Source organism: Pristiophorus japonicus, chromosome 21 (genome assembly GCF_044704955.1).
Source record: "Pristiophorus japonicus isolate sPriJap1 chromosome 21, sPriJap1.hap1, whole genome shotgun sequence".
Classification (NCBI taxonomy): domain Eukaryota; kingdom Metazoa; phylum Chordata; class Chondrichthyes; family Pristiophoridae; genus Pristiophorus; species Pristiophorus japonicus.
In genome coordinates this window covers 38779256-38804311 of record NC_091997.1, presented here as the reverse complement: position 1 = coordinate 38804311, position 25056 = coordinate 38779256, and the positions used below count along the sequence as shown (strand labels likewise).

General features: G+C 44.8%; 2 protein-coding genes across 2 annotated transcripts in view; one reads left to right on the top strand and one right to left on the bottom strand.

Moving 5' to 3' along the window:
- The window catches only part of mlx (MAX dimerization protein MLX), a 37131-nt gene extending 17286 nt beyond the window's left edge, over positions 1 to 19845 (top strand). The window contains exons 3-7 of the mRNA XM_070863921.1: positions 1696 to 1844; positions 1957 to 2056; positions 2731 to 2830; positions 10003 to 10204; positions 16040 to 19845. Of these exons, the coding sequence (XP_070720022.1) occupies positions 1696 to 1844; positions 1957 to 2056; positions 2731 to 2830; positions 10003 to 10204; positions 16040 to 16096 (608 nt within the window). The 3' untranslated portion in view covers positions 16097 to 19845. The remainder of the gene's footprint in view (positions 1 to 1695; positions 1845 to 1956; positions 2057 to 2730; positions 2831 to 10002; positions 10205 to 16039) is intronic.
- psmc3ip (PSMC3 interacting protein) overlaps positions 19121 to 25056 on the bottom strand; it is a 45908-nt gene continuing 39972 nt past the window's right edge. Inside the window, exon 8 of the mRNA XM_070864656.1 lies at positions 19121 to 19845. Coding sequence (XP_070720757.1) covers positions 19789 to 19845 — 57 coding nt within the window. The 3' untranslated portion in view covers positions 19121 to 19788. The remainder of the gene's footprint in view (positions 19846 to 25056) is intronic.

Below are 25056 nucleotides of genomic sequence, written 5' to 3'. Positions count from 1 at the left end.
CTGTCCACAAAAAGCAGGACAAATATAATCCGTCCAATTACCACCCCATCAGTCTATTCTCAATCATCAGCAAAGTGATGGAAGGGGTCGTCGACAGTGCTATCAAACGGCACTTACTCACCAATAACCTGCTCACCGATGTCCAGTTTGAGTTCCGCCAGGACCACTCAGCTCCAGACCTCAGTACAGCCTTGGTCCAAGTATGCATAAAAGAGCTGAATTCCAGAGGTGAGGTGAGAGTGACTGTCCTTGATATCAAGGCAACATTTGACCGAGAGTGGCATCAAGGAACCCCAATAAAATTGAAGTCAATGGGAATCAGGGAGAAAACTCTCCATTGACTGGAGTCATACCTAGCACAAAGGAAGATGGTTGTGGTGGTTGGAGGTCAATCATCACAGCACCAGGAGTTCCTCAGGGCAGTGTCTTGGGCCCAACCATGTTTAGCTGTATCATCAAAGACCTACCCTCCATCATAAGGACAGATGTGGGGATGTGCGCTAATGATTGCTGTGGTCAGTTCCATTCACAACTCCTCAGATAATGGAGCAGTCCATGCCCACATGCAGTAAGACTTGAATGACATTCAAGCTTGCGCTGATAAATGGCAAGTAACATTCACCCCACACAAGTGCCAGGCAATGACTACCTCCAACAAGAGAGCTTCTAACCATCGCTTTTTGACATTCAACGACATTACCATCGCCGAATCCCCCACCATCAACATCCTGGGGGTCACCATTGACCAGAAACTTAAGTGGACCAGCTACATAAATACTGTGGCTACAAGAACAGGTCAGAGGCTGGGTATTTTGCGATGATGTCTCGCTTCCCGACTCCCCAAAGCCTTTCCACCATCTATAAGGCAGAAGTTAGGAGTGTGATGGAATCCTCTCTCCTTTCCTGGATGAGTGCAGCTCCAAGAAGCTCGACACCATCCAGGACAGTGCAGCCGCTTGATTGGCACCCCATTCACTCACCACCACATTCACTCCCTCCACCACCGGCGCACCATGACTACAAGATGCATTGCAGCAACTTACCAAGGCTTCTTCAACAGCACCTCCAAAATCCGCGACCTCTACCACCTAGGACAAGGGCAGCAGGCGCATGGGAACACCACCACCTCCATGTTCCCCTCCGAGTCACGCACCATCCTGACTTGGAAATATATCGGCCGTTCCTTCATCGTCACTAGATCAAAATCCTGGGACTCCCTCCCTAACAGCACTGTGGGAGCACCTTCACCACATGGACTGCAGTGGTTCAAGAAGGCGGCTAACACCACCTTCTCAAGGGCAATAAATGCTGGTCTTGCCAGCGCACCCACATCCCAGGAACGAATATAAAAAATAAAATTGCAGTTGGGGGTTACTGGACTGCAATCAGGAGTGGTAGCCTTGTTTTCTCCTTTCTCCGTCCCGATTGTCATGTCTTCATCTCAACACAACTAATTCAGAAGATTTGCTCCTAAGACCCTCCTGCTCTGTGGGGCATTTACCCAGAGAATCACTGGATTTTGTCAGTGCAGGTCTAACACTAGGACAGGCTAATAGCAGTTAATCAGCCGTAGTGTAACAGCAATATTTGTGAGTACCTTTAGTAATTCCCTAAAATAAAATTGATACATAGAAAAAAAGCTAAAAGCTTCTTCCCTGTTAATGAAGTGATTGAAACATTCTGTTTCCTCTGTAGCTGAATGCATGACAGACAATGATTGTTCTCCAACTGCAGATGATGAAGATAGTGACTACAGGCAGGAACTTGCGTATAAAGAAACTTACAAAGATCGACGGAGACAGGCTCACACTCAGGCTGAACAAAAGAGACGGGATGCTATCAAGGTGGGAGATTTAAGCTTAGAAACGAGCTTTGAAGCTTAGTCGAAGGTTTGTACAGCACATGTATTAATTAGTCAGCTGAATATCTCTGCACTATTTTTATTGACTCTCACAGAAAGGATATGATGATTTACAGTCAATCGTCCCTACTTGCCAACAGCAAGATTTATCGATTGGATCCCAGAAGCTGAGCAAAGCCACAGTTCTTCAGAAAAGTATGTACGATTCCGCCTCTTAATGTTTAAAGCACATGTGCATTCCGTGCTGTAAAGTGCATTGTGTGGGCCTATGCGAGATGCAGTTATTCAGAAAATTGAACGAAACGGTGAAACTGAATATTAAATGAAATTAATTGGCAACAGAAAAATTAAAAACACACTCTCAAATTCAGCCATTTCCAAATGGGGAAGGAAATAGTTTATGTAGGAAACATCATTGAGCACATTTAATACTGTCAAAAGATTCAGCAACACATTGATAACGGAGTGAAGGGTTATGGGGAGCGGGCGGGGAAGTGGAGCTGAGCCCATCTTATTAAATGGCGGGGCAGGCTCGAAGGGGCCAGATGGCCTGCTCCTGCTCCTATTTCTTATGTTCTTAACACAAATACTGTTCATTAAATGCGGTAAGTTGGCAACAAAACAAGTGATAAAATAAGAGGAAAGGGCCCTGATAGTAGAGCACGGAGTTTATTTTCATGGATCCGTTGCAGTTGTTGTCCCGTCATTCGGGCAGAAATTAACATCTGCGACTTGAACCTGGGGACACAACAGAAAGAAATCCTCTTTTGTCTGTAAACAAAAACTTTCATAGAATAGAGTCGAGGCTGCATCTCTTTCAAACAGAAGGTTGGAGCCAATATTTCAGCAAGTGGATTTGTCTTTTGCAGCTATCGATTACATCCAGTTTCTGCATAAAGAGAAGAAGAAGCAGGAAGAGGAACTGTCCATTCTGCGCAAAGACGTCATGGCTCTGAAAATTATGAAGGCGTAAGATTGACTAACAATATATTTTTTACCTTCTGGACTAACTTCAGAGGACAGGAGCCTTCTCTATTGCACATTTGCAAAGGGAATCTTCTGTAAGTTTAAATTCTAAATATTCTTGAAAGCAGAAATGTTACACTATGGGTGAACTCGGCAATCCTGATGATGCGTGTACATGGAGAGCTAAAACCTGTTGCTCCTCTATAGTCCCACATCAGTAAGAAAGTATTCCAATTTGTCATTTTCAGATCCAAAGACCTCATTCTATTCCTTTATCCAAATCATGCATTTAATGGGTAGCTAGGTAAATATTTGAAGGAGAAAGGAATACAAGGATATGCTGATAGGGTGAGAAGTAGAGGTGGGAGGAAGCTTTTGTGGAGCAGAAACATCAGCATAGACTAGCTGACCTATTCCTGCGCTGCAGGTTCAATTTAAAGTCATTAATAAAAATGGTGAAAAACTGAGGCTCTAGTGCACACCCCTAGGAAACATCCCTGGTCACATCCCACCAATTAGAGAACATTCCCTTTACCACCACTCTCCTGCCTCCCAACCAAATGCCGACCAATGTCACATGGTTACATACAATTCTGTGGCCTTTCACTTTTGCTAATCTTTTTTGTGCAATGTTCCGTATCTAACCCGTGCTGTACCTGCCCTGGGAGTGTTTGATGGGACAGTGTAGAGGGACCGTTACTCTGTATCTAACCCCGTGCTGTACCTGCCCTGGGAGTGTTTGATGGGACAGTGTAGAGGGAGCTTTACTCTGTATCTAACCCGTGCTGTACCTGCCCTGGGAGTGTTTGATGGGACAGTGTAGAGGGACCGTTACTCTGTATCTAACCCCGTGCTGTACCTGCCCTGGGAGTGTTTGATGGGACAGTGACGAGGGAGTTTTACTCTGTATCTAACCCGTGCTGTCCCTGCCCTGGGAGTGTTTGATGGGACAGTGTAGAGGGACCGTTACTCTGTATCTAACCCCGTGCTGTACCTGCCCTGGGAGTGTTTGATGGGACAGTGTCGAGGGAGCTTTACTCTGTATCTAACCCGTGCTGTCCCTGCCCTGGGAGTGTTTGATGGGACAGTGTCGAGGGAGCTTTACTCTGTATCTAACCCGTGCTGTACCTGCCCTGGGAGTGTTTGATGGGACAGTGTAGAGGGAGCTTTACTCTGTATCTAACCCGTGCTGTCCCTGCCCTGGGAGTGTTTGATGGGACAGTGTAGAGGGACCGTTACTCTGTATCTAACCCCGTGCTGTACCTGCCCTGGGAGTGTTTGATGGGACAGTGTAGAGGGAGCTTTACTCTGTATCTAACCCATGCTGTACCTGTCCTGGGAATGTTTGATGGGGTGGTGGTGCAGAACATAGAATCATAGAAATTTACAGCACGGAAGGAGACCATTTCGGCCCATCGTGTCCGCGCCGGCCGACAAAGAGTTATCCAGCTGAATCCCACTTTCCAGCACTGGGTCCTTAGCCTTGTAAGTTACGGCAATTCAGGTGCACATTGAAGTACTTTTTAAATGTGGTGAGAGTTTCTGCCTCTACCACCCTTTCAGGCAGTGAGTTCCAGATCCCCACCACCCTCTGGGTGAAACGATTTCCCCTCAAATCCCCTCTAAACCTCCTATCAATTAATTTAAATTGTGCCCCGTGGTTGTTGATCCCTCTGCTAAGAGAAATAGGTCATTCCTATCCACTCTGTCTAGCCCCCCATAATTCTATACACCTCAATAAGGTCTCCCCGCAGCATCCTCTGTTCCAAAGAAAACAACCACAGCCTATCCAATATTTCCACATAACTAAAATTCTCCAGTCTGGGCAACATCCTCGTAAATCTCCTCTGTAATCATGCAATCACATCTTTCCTGTAATGTGGTGAGCAGAATTACATGCAGTACTCCAGCTGTGGCCCAACTAGTGTTCAAGCATAACCTCCCTGCTCTTGCATTCTATGCCTCGGCTAATAAAGGCATGTATTCCGTATACCTTCTTTAATCAGCTTATCTACCTGTCTTGCTACCTTCAGGGATCTGTGGACCTGCACTCCAAGGTCCCTTTGTTCCTCTACACATCTCAGTGTCCTACCATTTAATGTGTATTCCCTTGCCTTATTAGCCCTCCCCAAATGCATTACTTCACACTTCTCCGGATTGAATTCCATTTGCCACTGTTCTGCCCACCTGACGTGTTCATTGATATCTTCCTGCAGTCTAAGGCTTTCTTCTTCATTATCAACCACACAGCCAATTTTTGTATAATTTGAAAACTTCTTAATCATACCCCCTATATTCAACTCTAAATCATTGATGTATACCATAAAAAGCAAGGGACCTAGTACTGAGCCCTGCAGAACCCCACTGGAAACAGCCTTCTAGTCACAAAAACATCCTTTCAACCATTACCCTTTGCTTCCTGCCTCTGAGACAATTTTGGATCCAAATTGCCATTTTGCCCTGGATCCCATGGGCTTTTACTTTCGTGACCAGTCTGCCGTATGGGACCTTATCAAAAGCCTTACTAAAATCCATATACACTACATCAAAGAGTTCAGGGGAGTCTGAGAGTTCGGGAGCGGCCCCGACCTCTGAGTTCGGAAGGCCAGGAGTCCGAGGAGCAGGAGGACCGGAGGTAGGCGAGGAAGTCACTTCTAATGAGGAGCTCACAGCCCTCATCCGGGGCAGGTAAGTGGTTGGTTGTTTGATTGGTAACTATCTTTTTCTCTTAATTAGATTTTAAACTAGATAAGTTTAATTAGAGGGATGGCAGGGCAGCTCAGTCCTGTGGAGTGCCCATCCTGCGACATGTGGGAAGTCCTGGACGCTTTGCGCGGCCTAGACAACCATGTGTGCAGGAGGTGTCTCCAGCTTCAACTACTTGAGCTCCACATTTCGGAGCTTGTGCGGCGGCTGGAGTCAATACGGTCCATCCGCGAGGCTGAGAGCTACGTGGATAGCACGTTTCAGGAGATGGTCATAAGAACATAAGAATTAGGAACAGGAGTAGGTCATCTAGCCCCTCGAGCCTGCTCCGCCATTCAAAAAGATCATGGCTGATCTGGCCATGGACTCAGCTCCACTTACCCGCCCGCTCCCCGTAACCCTTAATTCCCTTATTGGTTAAAAATCTATCTGTGATTTGAATACATTCAATGAGCTAGCCTCAACTGCTTCCTTGGGCAGAGAATTCCACAGATTCACAACCCTCTGGGAGAAGAAATTCTTCTCAACTCGGTTTTAAATTGGCTCCCCCGTATTTTGAGGCTGTGCCCCCTAGTTCTAGTCTCCTCGACCAGTGGAAACAACCTCTCTGCCTCTATCTTGTCTATCCCTTTCATTATTTTAAATGTTTCTATAAGATCACCCCTCATCCTTCTGAACTCCAACGAGTAAAGACACAGTCTACTCAATCTATCATCATAAGGTAGCCCCCTCATCTCCGGAATCAGCCTAGTGAATCGTCTCTGTACCCCCTCCAAGGCTAGTATATCCTTCCTTAAGTAAGGTGACCAAAACTGCACGCAGTACTCCAGGTGCGGCCTCACCAATACCCTGTACAGTTGCAGCAGGACCTCCCTGCTTTTGTACTCCATCCTCCTCTGTAAATCCCTAGACATCCCCATAGCTTAAAAGCGTGCAGGCAGATGGGAAGTGGGTGGCCCCCAGACGGACGAAAAACGCTAGGCAGGTAGTGCAGGAGTCTTCCCCCTCCTTCCATCTCGCTTTCCAACCGATATTCACTTCTGAGCACCGGTGAGGGCAATGGTGCCTCTGGGGAGTGCCCCATAGGGCAGTAATAGTAGGGGATTTTAACTATCCTAATATTGATTGGGACAAATATAGTGTGAAGGGTACAGAGGGTGCGAAATTCTTAAAATGCATTCAAGAGAACTTTTTTAGTCAGTGTGTAACAAGCCCAAGACGAGAGGGGGCAGTCTTGGGGAATGAAGCTGGGCAGGTTGAAGGAGTGTTAGTGGGAGAGCACTTGGGGGGTGCCAGTGACCATGATTCAGTCAGATTCAAGTTAGTTATGGATAAGGACAAGGATAGACCTGGAATAAAAGTCTCAAATTGGGGAAAAGCTAACTTTGCTAAGTTGAGGAGTGATTTGGCCACAGTGGACTGGAAACAGCTACTTGTGGGTAAATCAGTGTCAGAACAGTGGGGGGCATTCAACGAGGAGATCCGGAAGGCTCAGGCCAAACGTGCCCTTAAAGAAAAAGGGTAGGAATAACAATTCTAGAGCCTCCTGGATGTCTAGGGATTTACAGAGGAGGATAAAGAAAAAATAGGAAGCTTGTCATATACTGACGGCTAAATACTATATAATCTTTGGAGGAATATAGAAAGTTAACAGGTAAAATGAAAAAAGATATTAGGAATGCTAAGCGAGAGCATGATAAATTCTTGGCAAGTAAAATTAAGGAAAACCCAAAGATGTTATATAAATATATTGAGCAAGAGGATAACTAAAGAAAGGGTAGGGCCTATTAGAGACCATGAGGGTAATCTTTGTGTGGAGGCGTAAGATGTTGGTATGGTTCTTAATGAATATTTGCGTCTGTTTTCACAAAGCAAAGAGGCAATGCAGATACTGCTATCGAGGAGAAGTGTGAAATTCTGGATGAAATAAACATAGTGAGAGAGGAGGTATTAAGGGATTTAGCAGCTTTGAAAGTAGCTAAGTCCCCAGGCCTGGATGAAATGCATCCCAGGCTGTTGAGTGAAGCAAAAGAGGAAATAGCAGAGGCCTTGACCATCATTTTCCAGTCCTCTTTGGATTTTGGCATGGTGCCGGAGGATTGGAGAACTGCTAATGTAGTACCCTTGTTTAAGAAGGGAGAAAGGGATAGTCATAGTAATTACAGGCCTGTCAGCCTAACCTCAGTGGTGGGAAAATTATTGGAAAAAATCCTGAAAGACAGGATAAATCTACATTTGGAAAGGCAAGGATTAATTAGGGACGGTCAGCACGGATTTGTTAAGGGAAGATCGTGTTTGACTAACGTGATTGAATTTTTTGAGGAGGTAACCAAGAGGGTCGATGAGTGTAGTGCGTACGATGTATATATGGACTTTAGCAAAGCTTTTGATAAGGTCCCACATGGGATCCAGGGCAAAGTGGCAAGTTGGATCCAAAATTGTCTTAGAGGTAGGAAGCAAAGGGTAATGGTTGATGGATGTTTTTCTGACTGGATGTTTCCAGTGGGGTTCTGCAGGGCTCAGTACTGGGTCCCTTGCTTTTTGTGGTATATATCAATGATTTAGATTTGAATATAGGGAGTATGATTAGGAAGTTTGCAGACAACACTAAAATTGGCTGTGTGGTTGATAATGAAGAGGAAAATCATAGGCTGCAGGATATCAATCTACTGGTCAGGTGGGCAGAGCAGTGGCAAATGGAATATAATTTTGAGAAGTGTGAGATAATGCACTTTGGGAGGGCTAATAAGGAAAGGGTATTCACATTAAGCTTCTAATAGTGTAGATGAACAAAGGGAGTGCTTGTCCACAGATCCCTGAAAGTTGCAGGCCAGATGGATAAGAAGGCATACGGAATGCCTGCCTTTATTGGCCGAGGCATAGAATATAAGAGGAGGGAGGTTATGCTTAAATTGTATAATACTTTGGTTAGGCCGCAGATGGAGTACTGCGTGCAGTTCTGGTCGCTGTATTATAGGAAGGACGTGATTGCACTAGAGAGGGTGCAGAGGAGATTTACTAGGATGCTGGCTGGAATGGAGAATCTTAGTTATGAGGACAGATTGGATAGGCTGGGTTTGTTCTCATTGGAACAGAGGAGGTTGAGAGGAGACCTCATTAAGGTGTACAAAATTATGAGGTGCCTGGACATAGTGCATAGCAAGGGCCTATTTCCATTGGTGGAGGGATCAATTACGGAGGGGCATATTTTAAAGTGGTTATTGGGAGGTTAAAAGGGAATTTGAGGGGGGTGCTTCTTCACGCAGAGGGTTGTGGGGATCTGGAACTCACTGCCTGGAAGGGTGTTGGATGCAGAAGCCCTCACCACATTTAAAAAGTGCTTGGAGGGGCACTTAAAGTGCAGTAACCTGCCGGGTTACAGACGTAGAGCTGTTAGACTGGATGACCTCTTGTTGGATGGCGCAGATACGATGGTAAGTACTGCAGGGAATCGAATACGGCCAGGGTGATCTCCTGGATGGGCCGGAGAAATTTTCCCAGATTTTTTCCCCCCAATTGGCCTGGGTTTTATCTGGTTTTTGCCTCTCCAGTTGGGGTGGAGTGCAGAATATTTCGGTGCAAGGGGTGTCGCAGTGAGGCGGACTGGTTGGGCTGGGTGCTCTTTACCTTTCCACCATTGTTCATAGGTTTATATGTAACCTTCAAGGCTGCTGACCGAGGGCCGTGTGGCTCTTTGTCGGCCGATGAGAACACGATGGGCCGAAACGGCCTCCTTCTGCGCTGTAATTTTCTATTTTTCTAAATGCATTTCCCTCATCACCTCCTCAAAATATTCAATCAAGTTAGTCAGACTCGACCTTCCCGTAACAACTCCATGCTGACTGTCCTTGATTAATGTGTCTTTCCAAATGAAGATTTATCCTGTCCCTCAGAATTTTTTCTAATAATTTTTCCCATCACCGAGGTTAGGCTGACTGGCCTGTAACTCGTCTATCCCTTTCTTCCGTTTTAAACAAGGGTACAACATTAGCAGTCCTCCAGTACCGCATCTGTAGTCAGAGAGGCTGGAAAATGATGATCGGAGCCTCTGCTATTTCATCTTTTGCTTCTCCAGGCCTGGGGATTTATCTGCTTTCAAAGCTGCTGAACCCCTTAATACTTCTCTCACTATGTTTATTTTATCTAATATTTCACGCTCCTCATCCCTGATTGCAATGTGTGCATCGCCCCTCTCTTTTGTGAAAACAGACGCAAAGTATTCATTAAGAACCATACCCACGTCTTCTGCCTCCACACACACATTACCCGTGGTGCCGTGGACTTGGCTCTGGCTGCACTCCCCAGAGGAACCATCAGAATACTAACAGAATACTGGTTTGAGAGCGAGATGCACTCCAGGGACTCCTGCACTACCTGCCTCGTCGTCCTCTTCTGTCTTGCGGTCACCCATTCCCTCTCTGCCACGTGTCACAGTTTTAAGTATGACACAAATAATTTTCTGTTTTCAGGAATTATGAACAGATTGTCAAAGCTCATCGGAATAATCCTCACCAAGGCAAGGATCAGGTGACTGACCAGGTCAAGTTTGGTATATTTCAGAGCATCATGGACTCCCTGTTCCAGTCCTTCAATGCCTGCATCTCTGTAGCCAGTTTCCAGGAGTTGTCAGCCTGCGTCTTCAGCTGGATCGAGGAACACTGCAAGCCACAGGTCAGACTCCAGCACAAAACCCGGCAATAAATGGGCAGAGCTTTCTTTCTGGTGATTGTTGATGTGTAAATTTTAATCGAGTGAACAGCTTCTGAGAAGCGGTTCATGAGCTGAGGAAAAGCAGACTTGAAACATGCTTTTGATGGTCATTAGTTTGTTAGCACTGCACATTATCACCTGTACTATTGGCACTTGGATAGTGTCAGCGCGGCGCGTGCTCTGAACGCCTTTCTATGAAATCAGTTGTGATAGCGCTGTGCTTTGCCTCAGCACTGCCCTGCCTGATAATGAACATTCCAGGTAAAGTGTGTGGTGTCATCCCACCTCCGAGTGATAAGAATAACTATTCCTGTATTTGCACCACGCTGGTGTCAGTAACAACATCCCATAATGTACAGTACACTCCTGCTCACCAGTTATTCATCAGCTGTTGTGTCTGGAGAAGCCTAAAAGCAAATTTAGACAGTGAGTGACATAATTCACACTTGGCTACTGCTGCCCTGGAGCGGAGGGAGAAAAGTATATTTTGGAAAAAGAGCCTTTTGTTATCATGGCAGTGGCTTTAAATCCCTTCCAAATTTATCAACCATCGTCGCGGTAAGGTGCATTTCTCCCCCGCCCCCCCCCCACACACCGCAACCTCACTGAGTAACTGACCCAGGACACACTCTGGTTCCATTCCCGGTCTGTGTTACATCAGCTGATCTAACAGGGAAACTATAACTGGTCTCGTTGCTCACAGGCTGGAGAGAGAAAATTAGCTCAGGTTACTGCTCTTGATTGCTATCTAGTAGCTGTGTGTGTATGCGCGTGTGTGTCATAAAATAGAATCATAGAAACTTACTGCACAGAGGAGGCCAGTTGTGTCTGCACCAGCGGAAAAAGAGTTATCCAGCCAAATCCCACTTTCCAGCTCTTGGTCCGCAGGCCATGGCACTTTAAGGGCACATCCAAGTATATTAATGCGATGAGGGGTTCTCCCTCTACCACCCCTTCAGGGCAGTGAGTTCCAGGTAGACCTGCAACACCCTCTGGGTGAAACAATTATCCTCCACTCCCTTTTAATCCTTCTAATTACCTTTAAATCTATGCCCTCTTGTTATTGACTTCTCTGCTCATGTAAATAGGTCCTTTCTATCCACTCTAATTTAGGCCCCTCAATTAAATCTCCCCTTAGCCTCCTCTGAAAGAAAATAAACCCAGCCTATCCAATCTTTCCTCATAGCTAAAATTCTCCATTCCTGCCAACATCCTCGTAAGTCTCCTCTGTGCCCTCTCGTTATGTGGTGACCAGAACTGTATGCAGTACTCTAGCTGTGGCCTAACTGGGGTTTTATGCAGTTCAAGCATAACCTCCCTGCTCTTATATTCTGTGCCTCGGCTAATACAGGCAAGTATCCCTTTTTAACCACCTTATCTACTTGTCCTGCTACCTTCATGGATCTATGGACATGCACTCCAAGGTCCCTCTGTTCCTCCATGCTTCTCAGTACCCAACCATTTATTGTGTATTTCCTTGCCTTGTTAGCCCTGCACAAGTACATTACATCACACTTCTCTGGATTGAATTCCATTTGCCACTTTTCTGTCCACATGACCAGTCCATTGATATCTTCCTGCAGTCTTATAGCTTTCTTTCTCACAAAAATTGATGGTGTGGTTTATAGTATCATCTACAAATGTCTAATCATTGAAGTCAAAATCATTTATATATACCACAAAAAGTAAAGGACTGTGCCCTGCGGAACCCCACTGAAAACAACCTTCCTGTCACAAAAACACCTGTCCACCATTACCTTTTCTTCCTGCCACTGAGCCAAATTTGAATCCAACTTGCCACTTTCCCATGGCCATGGGGGGATTCAGGAAAGAGTAAATTTAAAAGCAGGAAGAGAAATGTCACGGCTCCAGAGCAGAGTTTTGGGTAAAAATAAGCAGAGTGGGTCAGGAAGGGTTAGAGAGAGTAACAAAAGTAATAAGGCACTATATCTGAATGTGTGAAGCATTCGAAACAAAATAGATGAATTAATAGCGCAGATAGAAATTAATAGATTTGCTCTAATAGCCATTACAGAGACGTGGTTGCAAAGTGACCAAGGTTGGGAACTTAATATTCCAGGATACTTAACTTTTAGACGAGATAGGCAAAATGGAAAAGGAGGAGGGGCAGCCCTGATAATAAGGATGGGATAAAGACAGTAGGGACAAAGGATCTTGCCTCTGAAAATCAAGGAGGAGAATCAGTTTGGGTGGAACTAAGAAACAGTAAGGGGGCAGAAAACATTGGTGGGAGTTGTTTATAGGCCCCCAACAGTAGAGCAGAGTATAAATCAGGAAATTAAGAGGCACATGTAACAAAGGTAACACAGTAATCATGGGGGACCTTAATCTACATATAGACTGGGCAAAACAAATTTGTAGTAATAGTGTGCAGGGTAAATTAATGGAATGTATACAAGATAGCTTTCTTGGTCAGTATGTTGAGGAACCAACTCGGGAACAGGCTATTTTAGATTGCGCAATGAGGGGGTTAATTAATAACCTTGTAGTAAAGTGGCCTTTAGGGAAGAGTGACTATAATATGACAGAATTCTGTATTGAGTTTGAAAGTGATATAGTTAAATCCGAAACTAGGGTCTTAAATCTAAACAAAGCAAACTACATAGGTATGAGGGGCGAGTTGGCTATCATCATCATAGGCAGTCCCTCGAAATCCAAGTTTGCAGATGACACTAAGCTGGGTGGCGGTGTGAGCTGTGAGGAGGACGCTAAAGGCTGCAGGTTAACTTGGACAAGTTAGGTGAGTGGGCAAATGCATGGCAGATGCAGTATAATGTGGATAAATGTGAGGTTATCCACTTTGGTGGCAAAAACACAGGCAGATTATCTAAATGGCGACAGATTAGGAAAAGGAGAGGTGCAGCGAGACCTGGGTGTCATGGTACATCAGTCATTGAAAGTTGGCATGCAGGTACAGCAAGTGGTGAAGAAGGCAAATGGTATTTGAGTATAGGAGCAGGGAGGTCTTACTACAGTTGTACAGGGCCTTAGTGAGGCCTCACCTGGAATATTGTGTTCAGTTTTGGTCTCCTAATCTGAGGAAGGACATTCTTGCTATTGAGGGAGTGCAGCGAAGATTTACCAGACTGATTCCTGGGATGGCAGGACTGACATATGAGGAGAGACTGGATCGACTGGGCCTGTATTCACTGGCGTTTAGAAGGATGAGAGGGGATCTCATAGAAACATATAAAATTCTGATGGGACTGGACAGGTTAGATGCAGGAACAATGGTCCCCATGTTGGGGAAGTCCAGAACCAGGGGACATAGGATAAGGGGTAAGCCATTTCGGACTGAGATGAGGAGAAACTTCTTTACTCAGAGTTGTTAACCTGTGGAATTCCCTACCGCAGAGAGTTGTTGATGCCAGTTCATTGGATATATTCAAGAGGGAGTTAGATATGGCCCTTACGGCTAAAGGGATCAAGGGGTATGGAGAGAAAACAGGAAAGGGGTACTGAGGTGAATGATCAGCCATGATCTTATTGAATGGTGGTGCAGGCTCGAAGGGCCGAATGGCCTACTCCTGCACCTATTTCCTATGTTTCTATGTTTCCACTCTAAAAGTGAGTTCTTAGATGACTGAACAGTCCAATACGGGAACCACAGTCTCTGTTACAGGTGGGATAGACAGTCATTGAAGTAAGGTAGATTGGGAAACTATATTAAAAGATATGACGGTAGACAAGCAGTGGCTAGCATTTAAAGAATTAGTACATAATTTATAACGAATATACATTACTTTAAGGCACAAAAACTCCACAGGAAAAGTGGTCCAACCTTGGCTAACGAGAAGTTAAATATAGTATTAGATCAAAGGAAGAGGCTTAGAATGTTGCCAAAAAGAGTCGTGAGCCTGAGGATTGGGAGGGTTTTAGAATTCAGCAAAGGGGACCAAGAAATTGATAAAGGAAAATTAGAATAAGAGAGTAAGCTAGCAAGAGACATAAAAACAGAGTGTAAAAGCTTCTATAAGTATTTTAAAAGGATGAGATTAGTGAAAGTAAATGTGGGTCCCTTACAGGCTGAGACAGGAGAAATTATAATGAGGAATAAGGAAATGGCAGAGAAATTAAATAAATACTGTGTCTATTTTGTAACTAGCAGAATAGATAAGAGGGAACCAGTAGATGTGCGTTTGGATTTTCAGAAGGCATTCGATTAGGTGTCGCACAAGAGATTATTAGGGCTCATGGTGCCACACAAAATTAGGGCTCATGGGATTGGCGGTAAGATACTAGCATGGAATGAGGATTGGTTTGCCCACCAGGAAACAGAGTAGGAATAAACGGGTCATTTTCAGGTTGGCAGGCTGTAACTAGTGGGGTACAGCAAGGATCGGTGCTTGGGCCTCAGCTATTCACAATCTATATCAATGATTTGGATGAGGGAACTAAATGTGATATCTAAGTTTGCTGGTGATACACAGCTAGGTGGGAACATAAGTTGTGAGGTGGATGCAAAGAGGCTTCGAGGCTAAGTGAGTGGGCAAGAACATGGCAAATAGAATATAATGTGGAGAAATGTGAAGTTATCCACTTTGGTAGGAAAGGTAGAAAAGCAGGGTATTTTTTAAAATGAGATTGGGAAATGTTGGTGTTGAGGGACCTGGGTGTCCTTGTACACCAATCACTGAAAGTTAACATGCAGGTACAGCAAGCAATTAGGAAAGCAAATGGTATGTTGGTCTTTATTACGAGGATTTGACTACAATTATATAGAGCCCTGATGAGACCATACCTGGAGTATTGTGTACAGTTTTGGTCACCTTACCTAAGGAAGGATATACTTGCCATAGAGAGAGTGTAACAAAGGTTCATCAGACTGATTCCTGGGATGGGGCGATTGTCCTATGAGGAGAGATTGAGTAGACTAGGCCGATATTCTCTAGTTTAGAAGAATGAGAGGTGATCTCATTTGAAACATACAAAATTCTTACAGGGCTCGACAGGGTAGATGTAGGGAGGATGTTTCCACGGGCTGGGGAGTCTAGAACCGGGGTCACAGTCTCAGAATAACAAGGGTCGGCCATTTAGGACTGAGATGATGAGAAATGTCTTCACTCAGAGGGTGGTGAATCTTTGGAATAGCTGTGGAGACTCAGTCATTGTATATTTAAGACAGTGATCGATAGATTTTTTGATAGTAACAACACCTATTTATATAGTGCCTTTAACATAGTAAAACATCCTAAGGCACTTCACAGGAGTATTATGAGACAAAAAATGTGACTAATTTAATTAAAGGACTCAAAAGGATATGGGAATAGTGCAGGCAGGTGAAGTTGAGGTAAATGATCAGCCATGATCTTATTGAATGGCGGAGCAGAATGGCCTAATCCTCCTCATTCCTTGTTATTTTACTTTTCTAACCAGTCTGCCATGTTGGGACCTTATCAAAACCCGTGTATGTGGGGTGTTGTGCGTGTTGTGTGCGCGCGCGTGCAGAGTTACATTTGTTTTGCTGCCCCAATTACCTGATAATCGACACAAGGTAAGTGGGGAAACACATACTCTTGCAGCTGATTCAAAACAAATAGTGACATAAGACACGTGACTTTTTATTTGGTTTTGGTCAAATGCTCATATACACCCTGTGAGGCCCTGAATCTGGAACCTATCTGCTGTTTCAGCTGCTACAGGTTAGAAACAATACAAATAATTTCAGAGTTCCTGCATTTAGATGTATATTTTGGAAGGGTGGAAATGAACCATCCTGAGTGACCTTTAATTGTGATGTAAAATGTGTATCATTTGTTGTCTCTGCTCTTTCAGACTCTGCGAGAGATGGTGGTTGGTGTACTGCGGCAGTTAAACAGTCAGCTCCATTGAGTTGCCGGGATGGTTTAGCAGGACTGTGAGCAGATTTATACTCCGGGAATTTCCAGAAATTTTTTATGAACTCTGGTAGCAGCAGAAATATTGATATTGAAGTTGCACATTTTTTTTGTTCTAATTAAAGATGTGGATTGTTTATAATTTTAGTGCTTTGAAAAGGTTCCGATTAATTTGGTGCCCCAGTACTGCAGATTCTTATTGAGACCATGTCCTTTTCTGTTGGCTGATCTGTCAAGGAAAACTTTAAGAGCAGATAATAGAAAGTTAGTTTATAGAAATTAAGGTTAAAGTGAAAGTACAGTCTCTCCAATCTTTGCACATTCAAACTTGCTCCTTACCTCTGGCTGATCAGGCATGTGGCAATAATACAATACCTAGAGTGCCTGACTGTATTTAGATCTAGGTGTACTTGCTGGTTGGATTTCGGAAAGAGCATTTGGAAAATATTCCAATTTGTGAGATTGAAGCTATTGAAGGGGTTTGGGTGTCCATTACACAAATCACTTAACAGTTAGTGCACAGATACAAAAAATAATTTAGAAAGGCTAATGGAATTTTGCCCTTTATCTCGAGGGCTGGAAGTGATGCTTGAGTTGTTCACTTGGTCAGACCCAATCTGGAGCACTACACCTCCGGAAGGATATATTGGTGAATCTGCGCTGCTCCCCCTCTCCCCAAGAATGATACCAGGGCTTAAAGGATTAAATTATGAGGACAGATTGCATAAACCTGGCTTGTATTCACTTAAGTTTAAACAGTTGAGGAGTGATTCTATGGCATCTGTTGGGTCAGCTCAAAACTTTTTTTTCTAGGTGTGAACCATACTGGCTGTAGCTGAGTCACCTCTGACTTTTTCATCTTGTGTGTGACATTTTTTTCTCCTTCCCCTTCTCCTTCTGCTACATGCACCAGAGGGCAGTGAGCTGGTCTGTGTGTTTGGCTAAATGATCTGGGATTTCCTGTGCCTTAGTGATGAATGAAATGCCCCATCTAGGGAAGCTAATCAGGGATCCACATTTTGTGTGAAATATTAACACCTCAATATGCACAAATCTTACATTATTTCACTTCTCTTGTTTTTTGAGCAGCATGTTGGATGGTGTCTGACCTCAATAAACAAAACTGATTATTTTTCTTCCTAAACCTCATGGTTTCTTTGAGGCCATAGAATTCAGGGACCAGCATAGCCTCAATAACTTAAAGACTTTTATTCAATTTAATCCAATGGTAACATTTTGTTTGTGCATTTATTTTAATTTGGGGCTAATTTACTGCCGACGTCACATGCAACCAGTTGTCACACGTGTGTCAGATGTGTGACGGTGACAGGGTTGGCTCTCTGAGGGGACATCTAGTATTGGGCCATCCCCCACCTATGGTAACACAGCTGAGCGCTGGTACTCTGCATACTGTAATGTCAGCCATTGTTTTATCATTTTAAGTACCCACATCAAGCTAATTATTTTAATAACTGCAACCTCTGTATGCATGTACTGTACAACCTATGTATAAGGACAGAATCGCTGAGTGCCTGTACATTTGGTACATCCTTTTCAATCATATCAATTTTTGTAACTTTTTTTAAAAACATTGATTTTCACTGAGTTTAAAAATTCTCGTGTTGACTATATAAGCAGTCAATCTGTTCATTGTTACCATCTGCTTTTAACTCTGATTCAATTACCTCTGCGGTAGCTGATCTCGGCTGGATACTGTAACTAACCCTAAGACACTGCTTCTTCCTTCCCTAGCTATAGATCACAATGCAGTGGTCTGGCTGGGAGGTGCAGATCAGACAGGATCCACTTTCAAATATCCCATCAATACTCATTATGCCTGGGTCCACCTGTGAAGAAAGTTGAACATATAACCAATCCTGTCACTGATATCCAGTGCTGTGATGGAGTGCTCAGTATGATTGAATCAATGGTGCGTCTATCTGTAGAGGATGCTGTTTACTATTCTGCCTCCTTGAATTAGTTATTTTGAGAATAAAGTCCATCAGCTGTTTGTTAAAAGTAGTCTTCAGACAATGCATTTTATGCAGAATTATTTTTGTATTAGATATAATTGTGTAGTGAATAAAATCTCAATAGATCTTTTCTAATTTTTTTTACACTGGGAATCATGGTACATTAAACAGAATTTGAAAGGGCTACATCCAGGATCAGGAAGGAACAACTGATCAACAGCATGGTCTTGTCAAGCTGCTTGTCTGACATCCAATACTGGATGAGCAGCAATTTCCTGTAACTAAATATTGGGAAGACCAAAACCATCCCTGGCAACAGTCTGAGGCTGAACAAGACTGTTCGCAACCTTGCTGTTGTACTTGACCCCAAGATGAGCTTCTTACCATATATACACGCCAACAAGACTGTGTACTTCATCACCCAACTTCTGCCCTTGCCTCAGATCATCTGTTGCTGCAACCCTCATCCATGCCTGTTATCTCTAGACATAACATAAGGTGCAGGAGTGGGCCATATGGCCCCTAGAGCCTGCTCTGCCATTCAGTAAGATGACTGATCTTCAACCTCCACTCCACGTTCCTGCTCTATCCCCATATTCCTTGATTCATCTCGAGTCCAAAAATATATTGATCTCACTAACTGAGCATCCACAGCACTCTGGGGCAGAGAATTCCAGATTCACAACACTTGTGTGAAGAAATTCCTCCTCATCTCAGTCTTAACAGGCTTGCCCCCTAGTTCTAGACTCTCCAATCAGATTTGACTATTCCAATGCTCTTCTGCCCGTATCCTAACTTGCACCAAATCCTGTTTACCCATCACCGTTATGCTCACTGTTACATTGACTCCCAGTTGAGCAACACCTCAATTTAAAAATTCTCGTTCTTATTTTCAAATCCCCGTGGCCTCAAACCGCCTCCAGCCCGACAACCTCTGCCGTGACTGCTTTGTTTTCTTAAAATAATTAAGCCTTTGTAGCTTTGGGAATGTCAAGATGTATTGTGTTTTTTACTTAAGAACTTTATTCACATTAGAAAACAACAGATCATTGCCCAATATTTTAATCTGAGAAACAGCAACATTTACAAAATACTGTATCAGTTAATCAGCTCAACTACACAACAAAAAAAACACATTGATGCACCTACTAAGAAGAGACCTGCCACCAATTTTCTGGTTCAATTGAGTGAAAAAGATGATATCGTTGATGGGTCAAGCTCCGGGTCAACATCCTAGGAAGGAAATCCCTAGAAGCTTTTGAGTTACAGCATTCCTTTTTGGAGTGCTGTAAATATGCAATTCAGGCAGCAATGGACCTGATGCACTGGCGAGCTCCACAAACTGGATGTTGCTCCGGTGCATCATCTCACCAAAAACACAATTTAAAATAGTTGAACAATGGTGCTGGCACTCTGATCACCACACATTGTGATCAGATGGAGCAAAACATGAGCATCCGTAGAGGGCTCCAATGCAGCAACACTTTGTGAACATATTTCACAATGACTTCTACACCAAGCCGCAGGATTCAACATCCGCCAGCCAATTAGAAAACACAGCAACTCCAAGATGCGAGTCGACAAGTTTAAAAACACTTTTTTTTTCTGTGGGTGGTGGGGTGAGACCATCCAGACACAGCTATTTAAATTTGCATCAAACCTTGTAGGAGTTTCACTGCCAATTCTCAATCTTCTGATGAAAGGTTTGTTTCCTTTATAAGTCTGGTACAGTAACTGTGTGATCTTCATCGGTTTCTATACCAACCTCCTCCTGAATGAATAAAGCAATGGAGACATCACTGAAATAGGCTCCAAAAGACTCATGTTTCTGCATTTTGTACATCAACAGCACATTATACTACCTGACGAGTTGTTTGCCTAACATTTGAACTCATCAAGCCATTGAGAAATCCATAAGCAGAGAGCTTGCTTGCCTCATATGGAGTGAACACTGTCCATGTAAGGATACATCTCTTTGTCCAAGACTAGAGCCTAGGCACAGGTTAGCAATAGCAACGGCTTAGGGACATGGTGGGCCACTACTGGAATGTAACCATGCTCATCTAACTAGGACAACCCTGTGTATTAGGGCATTGGATTACCGTCCACCCCCTCTGGAATCTGTTATCGTCACATGCTCATCATCAATACCATCCTGGTTTGCTGCAGGTCTGCCTGGCTCAGGTATTGGATTAGCGAGGTTATCACAACAGAATGATTTGGAATCAATGTGAAACAGAATGAACACATCAGCTAGAGGTGTGGCGATTAAGCAGCAATCTAGAATGGTTACAGTACACAGGAGGCCATTTAGCCCATCGACCCATACCGGCTCCCTGCAAGAACACTTCAGCCAGTCCCACTCTCATACCAAAATGCATCACTTCGCACTTTTCTGTGTTAAATTTCATCTACCATGTGTCCAGCTGTTCCACCAGCCTGTCGTATGTATTCTTGAAGTCGATCACTATACTTTTGTGTCATCAGCAAATTTTGAAATTGTCTAAGTCATTAATATACATCAAGAAGTGGTCCTCGTAACGACCCAATCCAAAAAGTGACCGTTCAAAACATAGAAAATAGGTGCAGGAGTAGGCCAATCATCAAGATCATGGCTGATCACCCACCCCAGCACCTCCTCCCCCCCCCCCCCCAGCCGCGTGGTCCACATCCAATGAACTGGCATCAACATCTCTCCGCGGCAGAGAACCCCACAGGCCAACACCTCCCCGAGTGAAGAAGTCTCTCCCAATCCCAGCACCAAACAGCCCACCCCCCTCATCCCAAGAGCGTGCCCCCCCCCCCAGACCCACCCAACACCAGGAACACTCCCCCGGCACCCAATCCGCCCCGTCAGAATCCTTCCCAAATGCCGAACACCTACGGATGTCGAGCCCCCAGCCCCCCCCAGAGCCGAGCCACACCCCCGCGACGCCAACCACACCACATCCACCAACCGCCATCTGCGCAGTCAACCCGTTCACCCCACTCTGAACACTCTCCGCACCGAGACACAGAGCCCCCAGGCCTGCCCCTCCAACACACTTCGCCCCCCCCCCTCCTCCGCTGCAATGTGGCCCCTCCTGTCCCCCGCCCTGGGTTTCTCCGCCCCCACCACCTTCCCCTCCATCCCCCGCCCCCGTCTCCCCTCTGCCTCCCCGCACAGACTCCCATCTTGGGGGCAGTAACCTTCTGGGGCAGGGAATTTTAGCCCCCAGTGTGAAAGTCCTGCTTCCGCTGCAGAATGGGCCTTACCACCCCTCAATGGAAGCGGAGTGCAATTTCCCACACTCCACTTCCTTTGGGGGCAGTTACCGGGGCACGACTGGATGCTCCTGTGACAGTGTGAACTGGTGCTCTCCACTCTCCCATCCTGTGACAGTTTGAACTGGTGCTCACCACTCTCTGTCCTGTGACAGTTTGAACTGGTGCTCTCCACTCTCTGTCCTGTGACAGTTTGAACTGGTGCTCTCCTTTCTGTTTCCCATCACTTAGCCAATTTCATATCCATACTGCCACTGTCCCTTTTATTCCATGGGCTTCAACTTTACTGGAAAAGTACGTGGCACTTTATCGAACGCCTTTTGGAAGTCCATGTACACCACATCAACTGCATTGCTCTCATCAACCCTATGTGTTATCAAAAAACCCAATCACGTTAATTAAACACAATTTGCCTTTCCTTAATTAATCCATACTTGTCCAAGTGATTGTTAATTTTTTTTTAGCCGATTATCATTTCTAAAAGCGTTCCCAGTACGAGGTTAAACTGATTGGCCTGTAGATGCTGGGTTTATCCTTGCACCCTTTTTTGAACCAGGGTGTAACATTTGCAATTCTCCAGTCCTCTGGCACCAGTCCCGTATCGAAGGAGGATTGGAAGATTACGGCCAGTACCTCCGCAATTTCCACCTTTACTTCCCTCAGTATCTGAGGATGCAATCCATCTGGTCCTGGTGACTTATCTACTTTAAGTACAGCCAGCCTTTCTAGTATGAATTTTTATCACATCCAGTATCTCAACTACCTCCTTTTTCCACTATGACTTTGAATCTGTCTTTACCAAGGAAGATGATGCTGCCAAAGTACTCATTTAGTACCTCAGCCATACCCTCTACCTCCCCGTGTATGTCTCCTTTTTGATGCCTAATCGCCCTCCTCTCCCCTCTTGCTACCCATTTAATATTTATATGCTATTAGAAGACTTGGGGATTCCCTTTTATCTTAGCTGCCAATCTGTTTTCACATTCTCTTTGTCTCTCATTTCCTTTTTCACTTCCCCTCTGAACTTTCTATATTCAGCCTGATTCTGAGATGTATTCTCAACCTGACATCTATCATAGGCCCCCCTTTTTCTGCTTCATCTTTCTCTCTCTTTCGCCATCCAGGGAGCTCTGACTTTAGTTACCCTACGTTTTCCCCTTGTGGGAATGTACCTCGACTGTACTCGAACCATCTCTTTAAAGGCAGCCCATTGTTCGATTACAGTTTTACCTGCCAATCTTTGATTCCAATTTACCCAGGCTAGATCCATTCTTAACCCACTGAAATTGGCTTTCCTCCAATTAAGTATTTTTACACTAGATTGCTCCCTGTCCTTTTCCATAGCTAGTCTAAACCTTATGATACTGTTATCACTGTTTCCTGAATGACACTTGCTCTACCTGACCCATCTCATTCCTCAGAACCAGATCCATCAATGGCTCCTTTCTTGTTGGGCCGGAAACATACTGATCAAGAAAGTTCTCCTAAACACATTTCAGAAATTCTTCCCCCTCTCTGCTCATTACACTATTACTATCCCTCATTATCACTACTCCATAGTTCTTGCATCTCTAATTTCCCTGCAAATTTGCACCTCTATATCCTTCCCATTATTTGGCAGCCGAAAGAATACACCTAGTAGTGTAATGGCACCTCTTGTTTCTCAACTCTTAACAAAATAGATTCTGTCCTTGACCCCTCCAGGACATTCTCTCCAGCACAGTAATATTCTCCTTAATACTACCATCTCCTTTCTTTCCTTCCCTATCTTTCATGAACTTCTTATATCCAGGAATATTTAGTGCCCAATTCTGCCCTTTTTTGAACGAGGTTGCCGTTATCGCCACAGCATCATATTCCCATGTGTCTATTTGCGCCTGCAGCTCACCAACCTTATTTACAACACTTCGTGCATTTACACACATGCACTGTAAACCTATCTTCAACCTTCTTGTATTCTCCTAGTCTGACCCCACCTAATACCATACTATTTCTAGTGCTTTCAGTCTATTCGAATCCTTTGTGCATCTTGTTTCTCCTTTCTAATGCTACAGCCCAGTGTCCATCCCTCTGCCAAATTAGTTTAAACCCTCCCCAACAGCACAGAGCAACCCCTCCCCAACAGCACTGTACATCTGAGCCACTGCCCCGTGGTGCCAAGGACTTGTCTCTGGCAGTACTCCCCAGAGGAACCATCACCCTCACCAGTATTCAGTACTGAATCCTGGTTGGTGAGCGAGATGCACTCAGGAGACTCCTGCACTACCTGCCTGACGGTCAGCCATTCCCTCTGCTTGCACACACTCGCGCTGCGGGGTCAACACCTCCTGAAACGTGCTATCCACGAAGCTCTCAGCCTCACGGATGCACCGCAGTGATGCCAGCTGCTGCTCAAGCTCCAAACTCTGGAGCTCCAGCTCCTCCAGCTGACGACACGTCCTGCACAGGTGGTTGTCGAGGACATGGGAAGCGTCCTGGAGTTCCCACATGGTACAAGATGTGCATTCCACAGGACCGAGGTGCCTTGCTATGCCTCTGCCTCATCATAGGCAGTCCCTCGGAATAGAGGTAGACTTGATTCCACTCTTAACATGAGTTCTTAGATGGCTGAACAGTCCAATACAAGAACCAGTCTCTGTCACAGGTGGGACAGACAGTGGTTGAGGGAAAGGGTGGGTGGGACTGGTTTGCCGCACGCTCCTTCCGCTGCCTGCGTTTGATTTCTGCATGCTCTCGGCGACGAGCTCAGCACCCTCCTGGATGCACTTCTTCCACTTAGGGCGGTCTATGGCCAGGGACTCCCAGGTGTCAGTGGGGATGTTGTACTTTGTCAGGGAGGCTTTGAGGGTGTCTCTACCGAATAGACTATTAAGTAACTGAGAAATAAACTTAAGACTTTTAAAAAAAATGGTGCCTTTAAATGTAGAGAAACACCCCAAGAGCTGAAAAGATGCAGATGTAAAGCTTTTCTGCGAGATTTGGGAGATGATGAAATACTTGGCTGGAGAGGGGGATTCTAGAGGGGCTTTTAGGGAGAGGAGAGGGGGATTCTAGAGGGGCTTTTAGGGAGAGAAGAAGGGAGTTCCAGAGAATAGTTTCAAGGCAGAGCCACGATGCACAGGAGACCAGAGTCAGAGGACCACATGGTACAGGAGGACTTTAAGGCTGGAGAAAACTGCAAACGTAGGGTGGGGTGATGCCAGAGCGATTTGTAGATTAAGACAAGGATATTCAATGGAGCGAGAGTAGGTTAACAAGGATAGAGGTGTTGGTCGAATAGGGTTTAGTAAAAGGAGAGAGTTTTGAATGATTGAGAGTTTATGGAGGAAGAAGTCTCGAGGTGATGAATGCACGGATCTCGGCAGCAATAGAGGTAAGGTGGGGCAGAGATGGAAGTAAGCAGAATGACATTTAAAACTGCAGTCGGGATCAGTCTAAGCAAGCAACAAGGAAGGGATATGAAGACCATGGCAAGAGCTAAAAAAAACAGCTTCTTTAACCAATATATTTTTTTCATTCATGGGGTGTGGGCGCTGCTAGCAAGGCCAGCATTTATTGCCCATTGGTTCACCCACAACTTAATGTCAGGCAGCCTAAGATCATAGGAAAAGTGGAACTGCATGCTGTCATCAGACATGTGGCAGCTGACCCTGTACCTAGAGGTAATGCTATGGGGCAGAATATAGATCAGTAGGAGAGGAGCCAAGGTATGACCATA